The 16,433-nt window shown below is 48.0% G+C and overlaps 1 protein-coding gene across 1 annotated transcript; it reads right to left on the reverse strand.

Annotated features, from left to right (window-relative positions):
* Positions 1-896: 896 nt before the first annotated feature.
* inpp5l (inositol polyphosphate-5-phosphatase L) lies at positions 897-15,981 on the reverse strand. Its single transcript, XM_030358496.1, has 16 exons — positions 15,522-15,981; positions 12,748-12,789; positions 12,077-12,177; positions 11,663-11,750; positions 7,694-7,757; positions 6,323-6,426; positions 6,049-6,101; positions 5,094-5,213; positions 4,583-4,667; positions 4,363-4,458; positions 3,933-4,007; positions 3,539-3,612; positions 3,141-3,252; positions 2,193-2,264; positions 1,883-1,942; positions 897-1,185 (listed from the first exon to the last, which is right to left on the reverse strand). The coding sequence occupies exons 1-15, from the start codon at positions 15,579-15,581 to the stop codon at positions 1,901-1,903; spliced, it is 1,188 nt and encodes a 395-aa protein (XP_030214356.1). The 5' UTR covers positions 15,582-15,981; the 3' UTR covers positions 897-1,185; positions 1,883-1,900.
* Positions 15,982-16,433: the final 452 nt, after the last annotated feature.

A 16,433-nucleotide genomic window follows, 5' to 3' on the forward strand; every position in this document is an offset into this window, starting at 1 on the left:
TGTGTGTCTGTCTGTGTGTGTGCATCTGTGTGCACTTCCTTGTGTGTATGTGTGGTGCACAGGTTTGCATGTGAGAGATCCTTCATTGAAATGTATCCTCCCACCCATGTGCAGCAGAGCAAGAAGTAACAGATAAACGCCTACATATTTCCTGTGTCACCCTAACCCTGTGTTCCTGAGCCAAAGCAGCACAAAGCCGTGCTCTGCAGACAGAGGCAGGAGCAACAGAAGGACACATACAGTCGGACCATTCATGGAATCCAAGGCGATCTCTGTATAAAGGCCCCGAATAAGAAGTCTGTCTATGCGTATGTGCATGTATGTATGTATGTATGTATGTATGTATGTATGTATGTATGTATGTAGGGGAGTGGTAGTTCTGGCACCCGGCTGGCTCCACCCCCAAGCCATATATGGACTTCCTCCCTCTAACGAGGCAAGCCTGGGGATTGTTAAGCAGGGGTGCTTGGGCTTAAGAGGGCGAGCAAACAGTCGTGTAGGGAAAGGAAGGCTAAGGTAAGGAAGGCTAGCGAAGCGAGGGCTAGCAAAGCGAGGGCTAGCGAAGCGAGGGCTAGCGAAGCGAGGGCTAGCAAAGCGAGGGCTAGCAAAGCGAGGGCTAGCAAAGCAAGGGCTAGCAAAGCTAGGGCTAGCAAAGGAAGGATCGCCTGGAAGCATGGAAGGATCGCCTGGAAGCATGGACCTCCCTTAGAGAGAGAGACGGGGGGGAGGTGTTGGACGGACTGGAGCATAAAGGAGGTGGATGACCCTTTTCCAACCCTGGTTTGATTTACTCTGTAAATAAACCATTTACCCATTGGAACTGCTCTCGGTGTTGTGTTTTGTCTATTCAACCTGGTAGCGTGGAAACCCCACACCCTCTGGCCCGCTACAGTGTGTGTGTGTGTGTGTGTGTGTGTGTGTGTGTGTGTGTGTGTGTGTGTGTGTGTGTGACCAGGTGGAAAAGACACCATGCAAGATACAGTGTTGAGGTGAAGACAGACAGACGGATGGCTAGGGGAGAGGGTTTGGGGGACAAGGTGAAGACAGACAGACAGACAGGTGAGGGTTTGAAGAGTGCAGGCGGTCGGGGGTCCACAGCAGTCCGGTCTGCGGTCCCCCCCCACCCCCCCCAGCAAGACGTGGCCCCGAGCAGACTGCTGGGCTGGTGACTCCTCCCCCGCGGGCCTGCGGGGACACAACGGAGGGGGGGGTGACGCCATATAGCACTGACTCAACGACAGACTGCAGGACTGAAACAATGCAATGGTCCTGATGGCTGTCATTGCCTCGGACCCGTGGAGACGGGGAGTGGAAGAAGACTGATGACCTTATAACAGAGGCATCAGGCTCCCTGGGGGGGCCGCACCACACGTGGCTCAGTAAATATTATGGCCGATCCTGTCGACCCTCAATGCGTTTAAATACTCACTGGGAACAGGGACATTGCATGTACAAGTGTGGATAAGGTTAAGAATAATATCAGGAATTTATGTTTGACTTAAGTGCATCGCAGATTATTAATACAGAATCTAGGTGAACTCTGAACAAGTGAGTCTTGAGCCCTTTGCAGAAGCTGGCCCTGACATCGGCAGGGACTTCGTTCCACCACTGCGCTGCCAAAACCGAAGAGTTGCTACTGGGGGCAGCCTAGCGGTGAGCATCCGATAGACATAGATCAGGTTAAAGGGCCGGAATACACAGGCTACAAAGGGTTATGGGTGTCTGGTGAGCTCTTCATCTTGGTTCATATGGCCCCAGCCTGGCCTACGGCCCCCTGGGGAGAAGGGGGCCGTGAGCTGGGGCCAGACTGCTGTGATCACTCTCCCTGAGCTGAACTGAGCCATGGAGCAATCATGACACACACACACACACCTAAGCTCACCATTTAAAGGGGTGCGGGTCAGAAGCATTTTGTCTTCAGGGAGAAGAAAAGGAAAACAGGCTGGAATAGAAAAGAAGAAACAACATTGAACTATATCATATCTTTATTACTTTTACCTTTATTTATAAAGCTACTTGTGCATGGCTACAAGGCAAACACTTCATTTAATCAAACCTTTAAATTAAGCAATGAGCGAGCAAACATTCTCTGAGATTGACGGCACATTAATAGTATTTTACAACGGCTACGAGCCAATCAGAATCAAGGGCCGAAACAATTTGTTTCATTATGTTTGATAAGAACACCCTACCTTATGATCGCCCATGCAGATGTTAGGACCCAGGGTGTTGTAGACCACGCCCATGTCCCCTTCATCATCGCACTGCAACAAACAAATGTACATCTGCTGTCAAACTGTCATATGACATGTTTGTGTGTGTGTACATATGTGTGTGTGGTGCACATGTGTGTGTACATACGTGTGTGTATGTATATGTGTGTGTGTGCGCGTGTTTGCATGTATGCATGGATACATATGTATGTATGTGCAGACATGTTAGGGGTGCAACGGTACACTGAAGTCACGGTTCGGTATGAGTTCGGTACAATGAAGGGAAAACAAAAAACAAAAATGCAGAAGGCAATTACAATGTTTCAGGTTGTACCACTAGTGTCATAGAGTCTCTCCCCTGAGCTAGCTGCAACAGCTGTCTCCTTTCCCCCAATTCCTTCTCAACCATGGCTGAGATAACCCCCATTATGGATCTCGTTGTGGAAATACCAGAGACATCGGAGAACCCGACATGTTATGCGCCATAACACCAACAGCAGAACGGCTCTCCAAATAAAAAAGAAGTGTACACGACTTGCGTTACAACACTGCTATCTCTGACTGACTCACTCACTCGACCGTCGACCTGACAAAAAACTGTAGCACTAGCCAGAAGGCGGAGCTCGGCTACCTAGAGGTCCATGCTACCTAGGCACCAATCAGGGCTGCAGTTTAGTTGCCCCTGAAGAACTCGCGTATCTTACATTAGTTCCGCACAGTTACTTTGATTAATTCACCAGTTTTATTTAATTTTATACTTTGTATTCTCTGTGTAAATCCATGCACCGAACCGTGACGTCTGTAAAGATTCGGTTCAATACAAAAACATGTATCGTAACACCCCTAATACATGTGTGTGCATATTATGTGTTTGCATATGTGTGTCTATGTAGATATTATGTATGTGTGTGTGCATGTCAGACTGACCCTGTGGAGGAGGCGCTGAGCCGCGGGGGACAGGAGGACGCGGTCGCACCAGGCGGGGCAGCGGGTCGTCATGTACTGGGTGGGCTCAGAGTAGTCCTCACTGTAGGGGTAACTGGAGAGAGAGAGAGAGAGAGAGAGAGAGAGAGAGAGAGAGAGAGAGAGAGAGAGAGAGAGAGAGAGAGAGAGAGAGAGAGAGAGAGAGAGAGAGAGAGAGAGAGAGAGAGAGAGAGAGAGAGAGAGAGAGAGAGAGAGAGAGAGAGAGAGAGAGAGAGAGAGAGAGAGAGAGAGAGAGAGAGAGAGAGAGAGAGAGAGAGAGAGAGAGAGGGCGTTGATTAAGGCAGTGGGTTTTAGTGAACTAGTGAATGTGTGATGTGATCAGAAGCTTAAAGTTTGTTTACCTTGGGGGAAATAGGATTTCCTCTTCCCTGATGACATCATGAAAGGCTGCGACCTCTTTATCATATTTAAGGAGCTGTAGTTAGGACAATTATTGAATATTTATAAAAGTGATTATATATTTATAACTGAATCATCCAAAAGTTTGATGCAAGGTTGATATTTTATAAGAGTTCAAAGAAAAAACAAACACAATAACTTTATAACTCTCTACACATAGTGGCAGATGTAGTGAAACATGACCTAAAGCCTCAGGTGGCATTTTGGTTTTAATCTTCGACACTGGATCCCGATCCAGATAGTTGCCGGGCAACCAGCTGTGTTGTGTTGTCTTGGAGCCTGGGAGGTGGGATGAGGTAGCTAGTTGCAGGTGAAAGGTCAGGCCAGTGAACTCACCGCCTGGCCGTTGTCCTGCCTGAAGACGCTCTGGTGGAGGTAGTCAAACATCTTGGTCTCGATGTGCAGCACCACCTGGGGACACAACACAGCTTTCTCCACCTGCTGCAGTAACACCCACACTCCTTCGTCCAACAGGAGCAATAGTGAACCAGAACACACGTCCAGAGAACAGAGCCCATGTTTACACTACTGAACCAGAACACCAGGGAACAGAGCCCATGTTTACACTAATGAACCAGAACACCAGGGAACAGAGCCCATGTTTACACTAATGAACCAGAACACCAGGGAACAGAGACCATGTTTACACTAATGAACCAGAACACCAGGGAACAGAGACCATGTTTACACTAGTAAACCAGAACACCAGCCAGGGAACAGAGCCTATGTTTACGCGCAGGGGGGGGGTCCTCGTCGTCATGGCTACCTTATGATCGTTGTCCTTCTCCTCCCAGATGATCTTCTCCACCTCGTTGCTGCCGTCCTTGGTCACGGTCTGCACGTCCGTGGCTGTGGAGAGGTCCTGCTCACGTGCAGAACATGCAGACACACACAACACGCAAACACACACAGATCCATGGGTAAGAACAGGGTTCTTACCAGGTGTTTGTGGGGGGGGGGGGGGGGGCGGGGGGAATAGTACCCACCTGAACCAGGCTCAGCGCGTCAAGGCGGAAGTTAAAGTCTCCGAAGAGGAAGAAGGGCAGAGTAGAACCCGCGCTGTGGGATACCCTGGAGGAAGACACCACGTTGGCTTCTGTTGTCTACCGTGTTTAAGCTCTTACGATGACTCGAGCGATGATAAGGACAGGGACAGCTCATCGTTGTAATTAGCGGTACATTGTCAATTGCTAATCCACATATCGACACAGCATTTTAAATATCATGTCAAAAATGAATACTGCATATATATCTGTTGTTGCAAGTATTTGTACAGACGTGTGCGCAGGTAGGCGTCAGGTCGACTGTGGGCATTGGGGTTCAAACCAGAAGCTTTGGGCAGAGTCAAACCCCTGTCCACTGGACCACCAGCTCTCTGTACCACTTTGCTAATGCCAGCGACTATCTATTGACCTGGTCCTCAGATTGTACTTGGGTTACTCTGACGTGACTGCCCTCCTCTCCACAGACTGCGTGCACAGCGGTTGTGATGCAAACCTGTCGATGACATAGCGGAGGGCTGTCCTGCGGTTGTCAGAGTAGACGGAGGGGCTGGAGTTGCAGGCGATTAGGTTGGAGGCGTCGTGGAACAGGTGGACGTTGACCAGGTCCAGACCTCTGTTGATAAAACGGCCAATGTACACATGGTGACGTGACCGACATGTGTGCATAGATAAAAATACACCTCACTTCCTCCCCTCATACACATGTAAACACACACAGACACACCTTGACATACATACAGTACATAAACTGCAATCGCACAAATCCACGCATAGTCTCATAGTGTGTGTGTATGTGTGCGTGTGTGTCGCCGTGGCGATGTGGGGCATGCTGGGTAGTGACTATGGAGCTTATCGCTGAGGTGCTCCTGAAGCAAAGCCAGTCCACAAAAAAAAACACATTAGTCTTGTGTGTGCAGCTTTCAGCCCCTTTCTCTCAGTGTCACCAGAAGACAATTAATGGGCCTTTAAGCGACGAGCTCCGTCCGTGAAACAACCCCCGCTTGAAGACACTGAGCAAATAGCAACAACGCACTGGCAAAACACAAGCGCTGTTTGCTGAAGCGGCCTTAGTTCCCGTCCCTACAGCAACTGTGTGTGAGCGGCTAAACCTCCGAACAAAAACGTAGGAGCTCTAATCCACGTTCATTGTTGTGTGGACCGTTGAGCTTTGGCTGGGTCTAAACTTACAGACACAATGACCTGGGTTTGGTTTTCACATCCTTTCTGCAGTCATTTGGAATTGCTCCGACTTTAAGTCAGCTTGGATACGAATGCTTGAATCTGAACCAACGTCGTTTTGAATTACGATTTGAATTACGCAGCATCTAGGGGAGGAATGTTTGGAGCTCCTCATTTGGGTGGAGGGGAGGAAGAGACCCAACCCACTAGACCAGGGGGAGAGTCTTCCTCCTGTGGGGATGAGCAGCAGAAGGCAGGAGGCTACGTACTGGTTGTGTATGAGCCAGCGAGTCCTCATGAATCCCTTCCTCGACCACTTGAACTGCGAGGGACACACAGACACACACCGATTAAAGGAACACACAAAACAGCAGGGAGCAGAATGCTGGTGATTATTGATTCCTCCACATCATTTGTCCCATCTCCCTGTCAGCGCAGAGTGGACCTCCTCCACTGTCGTCCCCCCCCCCGTCCCCCCGTCCCCAATATTCACCATTCACCATTCGAATGCATCCCCCTGCAGCCATGCAGATGCGTACTCACATCAGGCCAGAAGTTCTTGGGGAACTTCTCCTTCTCCACCGTGGCTACACCGTCCAGGGAGCCCACAAACTTGCTCTGTCCCGACACCACCTTGAAATCCTTCACTGATAGAGGCCCGGAGAGACCGTACAGAGAGACAGAGACAGAGAGATACAGAAAGACACAGAGAGGGAGCAGTATGAAACACAGAGAGACAAAGAGGAAGACACACAGAGAGACACAGAGGAAGACAGAGAGAGATAGAGAGAGACAGGAAGACAGAGAGACAAAAAGACAGAGAGAGAGACGTACGGAGACACACAGAGAGAGAGACAGGCAGAACACGATAGAGAGGGGATTAAGAGATACAGAGAAAATTTGTGAGGGAATGGAGAGAGAGAGAGAGAGAGAGAGAGAGAGAGAGACAGATACAGTTATAGAGGGGAGAAGAGAGATGAAGAGAGGGAGATAGAGAGGAACCGAGGTGAGTGAGAGGTTGAGAGAGAGAGAGAGGGAAAAGATTGAATAGGAAGTACAGAAAGAGAAAAGAGAAAGGGAGGGAGGAAAGAGTTGAAGAGAGACATAGGGAGAGAGAGAGAGACACACTCACAAATAGATAGAGAGAGAGAGAGACAGAGATAGAGTGAGTGAAAGAGTGAGTGAGAGAGAGAGAGAGAGAGAGAGAGAGTCATGAAGGGTAAAGAGTGGGAAAACATGCAAACAGCAATCAATAAACTGGTGTTAACCTCATCAGAGCGGCGTACAGCAGCCCAGGATCTATAAGCCGCCATTAGAGGGAGGCTATGGGGAGAGAGGCTCCGGCGGACAGGGAGAGAGAGGGAGAGCCTGCCAGGGCCTGGGATGTTTATGGTCCTTCCATGAGGTCTTCCAAAGGGGCTTTCTCAACCCCTAACGTGACCGGACTGTGCAACAGGGAAGAGAGGAGCCGCTGCCTCCCCCCAACCCCCCACACACACGACTGGCAATCATTTCAATTTCTATAGAATATGCTCCCCTGAGTGGAATATGTGTAATTATATGCAGGGAAGGTGTGTCTGCTCCTCTCTGAATTAGAATGATGATCTTGGATTCACGAGGGAGGGACACTTTCCTTGATTTATCATTTCCTCTCTAGTAAGAAAAATACAAATACAAATACAAGCAGCAATATAAATAATAATCACCTTATAATCACCTCACCTAATACTGATAATAATCCTCACAATTATCATTATCATATTATTAAAATATTATTATCTAAAAGGTCAAATAATTGTCACCGTTATTATTAGATTGTGGTCATAGCTATTATTACTACCATTATTATAATTATGATTATTAATTAATCAAAAGTGCATCCCTACTGTGTTGCATGGACAGACGTGTACCTACCAGCGAAGTCGTACTGGTAGACGTCCTTCAGAGACGCGTGGATGAAGTACATGCTGCCCAGCGCCTGTGAGGAACACACCACTGCTTCGTCAGCTGGACTCAAACAGCCAATCAGAGCCCTGCTCTCACCCAGCCACCTAGACAGTGGAACAGGTTCTAACAACAGGCCGCTTTAAGGGTTTCCCCTCAGGCAATGGGGGCAGACGATGAGCATGACGCTATGGAACATGTCCTGGAGCAGAGTTCCTGCAGAGCAAGGACGGGTGATTCCATCTGGGGCGGCATGTGGCTCAGGAGGTAGAGCAGGGTTGGCTGGTTACCGCCGGAAGTTTGCTAGTCTGATCCTCGGCTCCACCTAGAGAGCAGAGGTTTCCCGGATTCACCCTCCCTCTAACTGCTCCAGACGAGCTGGCTGTCGACTTGGGTTGTTGACACCGCCGTTGGTGTGTGAATGTGTGCATGAATGGGTGAATGCTAAGCAATATTGTGAAGTGCTTTGATTGGCCACTGGTTAGAACAGCGCAATAGAAGTGCAGTCGATTTACCATTTAACCTTTTAATTCCAGTTTCCTTGTTCAGAGCTTCTCAGTGAAACGTTTCAACCAAAGAAGAGAATATAGGAGCAGTTGTTTGGCGGCCCACTCCCAAATGAATCCAGCGTGCCCCCGGACATAAATGAGCGTTAATAGAGATGTATAGTGTGTACTCACTCTCACAGACACACACGCGCACACTTTGGCACCCAATCATCGTTGACGTGGCCCTGACAATTTTTTTAATGTACTAACTGCCCGCTCCAGTGATCTGATTAATCACAGGCTCAGAGATCAATAGAAACAGAAAATTAAAACTATTTGAAACGTATTAAGCAGCAGGAGCCCTGCTGTCCGTCCGCGGGAACGAGGGGCCGAAGAGAAATCTTCCAGGGGCCCAGAGGGTGTGACGGAGCCCCCCCCCCACACACACACACACACACACACACACACACACACACACACACACACACACACACACACACACACACACACACACACACACACACACACACTGGTCCCTGAAGGGACCATTAGTCTTGGCTGCCAGAGCACCATCATTATCTGATGGAAGGGGTCTTGATGTTAGTGACTTAACTTCTCCTACAAAGAAAAGCTCCAGAAGAGGTTGAGAGGTTGAAACCAGTGTTCTCTGTATTCATGCCCTTCTACTTCTATTACAGGTATATCTTTATGGTATAGATGAAACACCCTTCAGATTTAACGCCATAGAAAACAATGTGTCGCTGATTTCATTGCTCCTTTGAAAGACCTTCGGCCGCTGTACGTGACACATGAGCGCGTGCAATACTGAAATACTAATAATACGCGTTTATTTATCATCAGCCAAATCTATCACAGCTGGACATGAACTGAACCATCGGGACTGTTGGTGTGTTTTCCTTGGTATAGGCACTAGTTACCAAAACACCCCCCCCCCCCCCCCCCCCCCCCCACACACACACACAGAAAAGACCGCCCCCCCTACACACACACACACACACACACACACACACACACACACACACACACACACACACACACACACACACACACACACACACACACACACACACACACACACACACACACACACACACACACACTGTCCTCCACAGACTCTGTGCTACACTTATCTTCATCCATCAGGTTTGTGCACAGTTTAATAATAAAATATTGACTTAAAAGCGATTTTTTATCAAAACATCATTTGTACTTGGGAATGCATGCAAGTCCCGCCCCCCCCCCCTCCACTGAAGCTGTCCCCTTCCCTCCCACCCCCCCCCCCCCCCTCCCAGCCTGTCCCCCTAAACTCTCTGCAGGCCCGTGACTGATGATGCTCAGCCAAAACAAACAAATTGAAAATCAATGCAGCTGGCATGGACAAAATTAGACAGCGGCCGGCTGGGAGGGGGTGGTGGTGGGGTTGTGGTGGTGGTGGTGGTGGGGTTGTGGTGGTGGAGGTGGTGGTGGTGGTGGTGGTTGGGTTGAGTAAGGTGGGATGGGTAGGTGGGGTGATGGTGGTGTGGGGGGCTGGTTGTGTGTGGTGGGATGAGGTGGGGTGATTGGGTGGTGGGCTGGGGTACGGGTGCATTTCGGGTGGAGGAGGGGGGGGGGGGGGGGGGGGGGTTCCTTACGGGGCAAAAGGGAGCAGGGAGAGAGACCCCCCCGAGTCCCCCTCCCCTGAGTGGTACTCATTGTGTACAAATAGCCTGGATCAACCGTTTTAATCTGGGGTTAAATGTATTGACTCTTCTCCCACCCCTTCTCCCCTCAAAAAAAAACCATTACACCTGGCCCTGTGAGTCCCCCCCCACCCCTAAACCCCCACCCCACGGCTGTCCCATGCAGGGGCCCCACCGCTGACCCCTACTGTCAGGACCCGGGCGTGGCGGGCGTCACCTGGAGGAGACAGGGTTAATAGTTTAAAACACACTGAGCCCCTGTCCCCCCTCCCCCCTCCATCCCACTGCCCCCCCATCCCCCTCCACGGCCCCCCTCAACCCCACTGTCCCCCTCCACCACCCTTCCCCCCACTGTCCCCTTCATCCAACTGTCCCCCCATCACCTCACTGTCCTCCACCCACCTCCAGCCACTAGGGGATGCTGCAGAGACTACAAGAACCACATGTGGTCTGCCTCCTCAACCCCAGAAAGGTTTTAATCCACGAAAACACAACCGGTGAAAGAAACAAACAGATCAAAGAATTATTCCACAAATGATCACACACAAAGTGTTCACCACACCAACGTGTGGATCGGTGGGGCTTTGGGGAGAGCAGCGCTGATGGTTTCCGTGACATACGGGGGGAATACGAGAGTGCAGGGCAGCATGATGTGTGGGCCAGCTGTGTAATGGAGGGTGTAGCATCGCGGCTACACAATGCTACGACAACGGCCTTTTAATGAAGGCTTAGGGTGACTGATGAGAGCCGTGTGCCAGCCGGCTCTGAATGTAACGAACTTTAATGATCTCACTTTTGTTTGCGCCCCTACGCCACCTTCCGATAGCCAATAGCGTGATGGGGTGTAATTGCCGTAACAACGCACTGTATCACCAATCACAGGGATGGATGTGTGGAGCGTGGAGCCTGGGGTTTGACCGTGAGTCTGAGCAGACCCAGTCTCTGCCCTGCATTTAGATAATAAAGTTATATATCTAAAACATCAGAATTCATAAGACGGAACGATTAATAGGCTTGAAACAATGGGCTGACTAATCAATTAGCTGATCGACAGAAGATGAATGGATTATCATTTTAGTATCGATTGACGTTAGAGTGAAGAAAAAATAACAACAATTTGTTGATGATAGCTTGAAAATAATTATTAATGGGTGGCTTCAAATTCCTTGAAATTGTAAAGTGCTTCATGAATAAGTTGGAGTATTATAACTACAATAAGGATAGGTTGACATGAACGTCTGTTTCTAGATAGGGTTCTGAGGGGAGAGAGTGTAGATGCCGCGGCTGTAATGGCGCTTATGTTGAGGATGCTGCCATCTAGCGGAGAAATGTTTTTACTAAAACTGAATTACTCAATGAGGATTGTGCGCGTTGGAAAACAGCTTTCTTCACTCAAGAAAAAGCAATACTCATAAGTAAAATATAGAAAGGTAAATATATTAACATTTTATCAAAAAAATAGACATGTGATAAAAAGAAAAAGGATTTTGATAATTTAAGGATAGTTTCATCACATTCAATCATTTCTAAGAAAGAAAAAAAATATTAAACAATAAAAACCACACTGAACCATGTTGGAAAATCTTTCTTTTGTTTGGTATTTCCTCAAGTGGAAGAACCGGCTGACCCAAGCGAGCGGACAGGGAAACATGATTAGGGTAATACAAGATGAGAGACAATGCAGAAATGTGTTTTTCACAAAAGTATTTTCCAAAGTCATCCAACTCAAGCGCAGTCTCTCTGGTTCTCACCGTAAATCTGTCCTCCGCTTTGAACTGGTTGTCCACATAGATGCAGGTCCTGTCGTACGTCTTCATCTCCCCGCTGGACTCGATACTCCTGCAGCAGAAACACTCCTATAGTCTTTACTGTAGTAGAAACTCTGATGATGCTCTGATGTACTTAGTTTTACTTGGTGAATGTTTTCATCAAGCACACATTTTCATTAGTTTGGATCAAAGCTTCTGCTACAAAAGATTAACAAATAAACCTCTGTTACAGGCTAATAAATATATTATTATTAGTAGTGTTACCATTAATAATTGAATATGTTACACTACTAAGTTTAATATAATAAGTATTAAATAAAGATCTAGACTAAAGAGCATTTAACGGTTGAGACGTGATGACCTTTGCACCACATGTACACACACACCAAAGCCCACCTAAAGAAGTTCTCAGCATGGCCCATGTTGAGCATGTAGTCCTTCCCCCCCACCTCTTGGAAGTGCAGGGCAATAAACTGGGGCTTGTGTCTCTGGATGGTCTGTTGAGAGAGAGAGAGAGAGAGAGAGAGAGAGAGAGAGGGAGGGAGGGAGGGAGGGGGAGAGAGAGAGAGAGAGAGAGAGAGAGAGAGAGAGAGAGAGAGAGAGAGAGAGAGAGAGAGAGAGAGAGAGAGAGAGAGAGAGAGAGAGAGAGAGAGAGAGAGAGAGAGAGAGAGAGAGAGAGAGAGAGAGAGAGAGACGCATGCATAGGGTCAACACAGTTTATTACAGTGAGAGGTAAACTTATCCATTTGAGGTCATAGGAAGAAAAAAGAAAAAAAGCAGATTTTTCCACTGCGATGGCCAAGGCTGTGGCCTTATTTGGGCGGTAAAGGGAAAGTCTCACGAGAGTCTTCTATGAGAGAAGTTGTGCTAATTTATGATTTTATTTATTCATTTGTCTTCTCCTGGGTCCAACTTTTACCAATCATGGCAATCCCAAAACTGAGCCGAGAACAACCTACAAAAACACACGTTTAGTTTCTACTCTGGATGACAAGCAGAGTTCCTATCTTCTTACGGCTGCTGCAGTGATTTACGAAAGAGCAGGCAGAGCCGGACACCAGACTCACCGCGTAGAACTCCTGCAGCCATCCACTCTGAATCTCGCCCACCTGTGAAGAGAACAAAACCAATCACTTCTCCAGCTCAAGGGTGTGAGCGTCTACAGACCCGCACACACGCACACACAGACCAAGACACACACAGACCTGGACACACGCACACACGCACACACAGACCTGGACACACACAGACCTGGACACACACACACACAAAGGGAGCAGTATGGAGAGACAGCTCCGGTTGATCTAGAGCCAAAACGTTGACAGCCAAAGTGACGTCCACGGGTAACACTACCCGGACAGCAATACGAGGCAGAGAGGAAAAACTATGCTCAATTAATAGTTTTCTGTTTACTTTTTGTGAGCTAAAGTTAATATTTACCAGGTCGTTTTTCCTACAAGGCCCCAGCAACCAACTCCGTCCTCTTTCTGAAGCCAACCGTGCATATGTAATATCTTATGTAATATCTTGAATAATATAAACCATGTGCCAACTGCTCTCCAGACACGCACACCCAAGGCCTTTTCTTCTTGTATGAGTCTAGTTTGATTGTTTGTGTCTGTCCGTGTTGACGTGTAGGTGTGCGTGTGGGTGTGTGTGTATGTGTGTGTCTGTCCGTGTGTAGGTGTGTGTGTGTAGGTGTGTGTGTGTGTGTGTGTGTGTGTGTGTGTGTGTGTGTGTGTGTGTGTGTGTGTGTGTGTGTGTGTGTGTGTGTGTGTGTGTGTGTGTGTGTGTGTGTGTAGGTGTGTGTGTGTAGGTGTGTGTGTGTCTTCAATGTGTCTGTACATGCCCTTCTCAAGTAGCTAACGAGAGCTCAGAGCCTCCTCCTGTGCTCTTTGGACAGGTGTGTTTTAATGTGGACAATAGGAACATAAAACATGCATGAGTATAACAAATCCTCACAGCGTACGTCAAACCCAAGCCCTTCACCCATCACAACAGCATCTCCTTTTTTAATAACGCTTTAATCCAGCAGGACTGGATTAAACAACACAATACAAATCAGTGTTAATGTAGCGGTGGCTAGAGTTCGACTCCCCCTGCCCAAAGGTAACCGACTCAGTTTGATTCCCAAAGGTTTGGAATAACAACCATCACTGAATTCACTGAGCATTGCTTTCCTGCAACAGCATCTACTCCAAGAGTAAAAGGTCAATGGAAGTGGCTTGTATTATGGGATGCAAAGGTGACCCAAAACAAATGTGAGGTAATTATGAAAACAACCTTCAACTCAACCAAAAGAGAGGAATTACTTGGTGGTGGCATTTGAATTTCCTGACCTCTCTGGGGGGGGGGTGGAAGCGAGGTTCGGGATGGGGTCAGGTGGTGGTGGTGGTGGGGTGGGGGCAGGTGAACCTGTGCCATGCTCAGCAGCACATTTGCATCCTGCATTTGCATGGCATCACAGAGAGGAGAGTACAACCATGATCTCAGAGCCTAAAGTCTCCAGGCCCAGAGAGAGCTATTTATTTACAGAGCAGAACCCTGATGTCTGCTCGGATCCAGCCAGGAGCCGATCAGACAACGGTTTTCATGACCATCAGTTTAAATGGAAACACGTTGCATGATAGCACAAGGCATAGTCTGTATGCTGGTTTTAGCGTTGTGCCAACATTCAGAAGGTGATTTCATGGTTTAGTCAAGGGGAAATGTTGATATGCCCAACTTCCGTCTGAGACATTACGACACAAGAGCTCTTCTGAGGTAAAAGCCAGTCAACAAATTAAAGATCACCAAATTAAAAGATATGCTTGTCTAGCGTTAGGACACACATTTTCTTGGTAATGACCATTTCCAATGATATATTCATGCTGTATAAAGTTGCTATATGATAACCATATGTCCACACATCTGGACTTGAGTAATGCACTGAGTCTTTATCGGGAACATCACTGGGGGTCATACAGCACCACTACACAGTTCACTGGATTACAGTGCAGCACACTGGATCACTGTCTGCTCAAGTTCCTGGGCTTATCCTGAAAGCTGGGTAAATGTTTACACAAATCTGTGTGTGTGTGTGTGTGTGTGTGTGTGTGTGTGTGTGTGTGTGTGTGTGTGTGTGTGTGTGTGTGTGTGTGTGTGTGTGTTTCTGTGGAAAAGCTTTGCTGTCCCTACGGACATCATCTTTCTGTTTACAAAGTTTTCCCACAATGGGATCTAACATGTTTTAGTTTGGTCTCAGATAGGCCACCGGAAACATGGAGCTCAGCCAAATTTCCATGAGTGTATCCCCCCCATCACACACACACACGCACACGCACAAAATCAAATGACAAATGGGCCCCAACATGTTATGACAGGCTTGTTTTTGCCATAAATAAAACAACGCACATTGCTGGATGAAGAGAGCAAAACACATCTACCACGATAAGGGATGAAATGCGCCAGACAGAGACACACCAACAGTGATGTGTACCTACCCTGGTTAGATGCTTATATCACTTTGATCTGTGTTGTTTCATGAGTACAGGCACCGGGCTGTGTTCTTACACAGGAAGGACGGGCTGTGACGAGGTTGTGAACCAAAAGGAGCTATTATGATAATAGCTCAGAATATCGAGTGTTTGGTTCTTGAAAAGACAACACTTATTATTGGATTCCTCATTCCTCCGATTAGCAGGATGTATGTCAAAATGCAGTCAAGCACATGAATAAAGCGTAAGGGGTACTTTCCAAACGTAAACATGGTGTGTAAGCAGGACCAACAGTTCCTAAGGAAACAAGTACTCAATAAAACTACAGCAAAAACACAAGTCGAGTTGTCTTCCTCAATACTTACATTATCAAACAGTGAGCCCACATTTGCGGTGATCAGCAGCACATCAGTGTGCGTTTCCATGGTGCACAACCCCGACCTGCAGAAACACTCCACGGAACTCCGAGTAGATCAACGACGGGTGCAGACCTTCTCTTCAGAGCTCAGGACGACCGTAAGGACCTCACTTCAAACTAGAATCGCGAAAAACGATAGATGCATATCTCTGGAGGAAGGCGTCTGACTTTCTTTCCCAACTAGTGGTCGTCTGCTGATGGCGGGCTGTCGCTTCACGGTGAGGTTATAGAGCGATGAAGCGGCGTTCGTCTCCATCGTCGGTCAAAAAGTGGCCAAGTAGGCGGGGATTTGGGTCTTCATGGCGGTTAATTGGCCTACAGGGACTTAGCGGACTTAAAGGCTGGACGGGGCATCTGCTGCTGCGCTGCCAGACGCGGACTGGAGCGACGCGGTGATCCTCGCGGCGCGGCGGGGAGCGCTCGAAGGCCCCGCCCACACGGAGGCCCCGCCCACACGCACTGCCGGTCGTAAATGCGGTGTCGCGATTATTTCCATCCTGCACCCAATTCACCCCAATCCTTATCCTGCACTCATTTGTTTATTCTGTGGGTAAACTTCTTTTTAGTGAGATCTAAGATTTTTTTTATTTGATATACATAATGGATCTTCCCTCATAAAAAAAGCCTCACATAGGTAGACTATTAGTGTTTGTTGATTTATGCAACGTGTAGCCTTGCTACTAGGCTTCACTATTCTTTTGTATGCAAATATACCAATTGCACACAGGGATACATTTGTTGGCCGATAAACCCTTCATTAGAGAATCATCATTCACTGTGGAATGAGTCTGTTCATACATTCCCGGGATATAGAAGGGCACTGACCTGGACATTCATATGCTCAACTAAACCAATGAGA

Source organism: Gadus morhua, chromosome 6, assembly GCF_902167405.1.
Source record: "Gadus morhua chromosome 6, gadMor3.0, whole genome shotgun sequence".
NCBI classification, from domain to species: Eukaryota; Metazoa; Chordata; class Actinopteri; order Gadiformes; family Gadidae; genus Gadus; species Gadus morhua.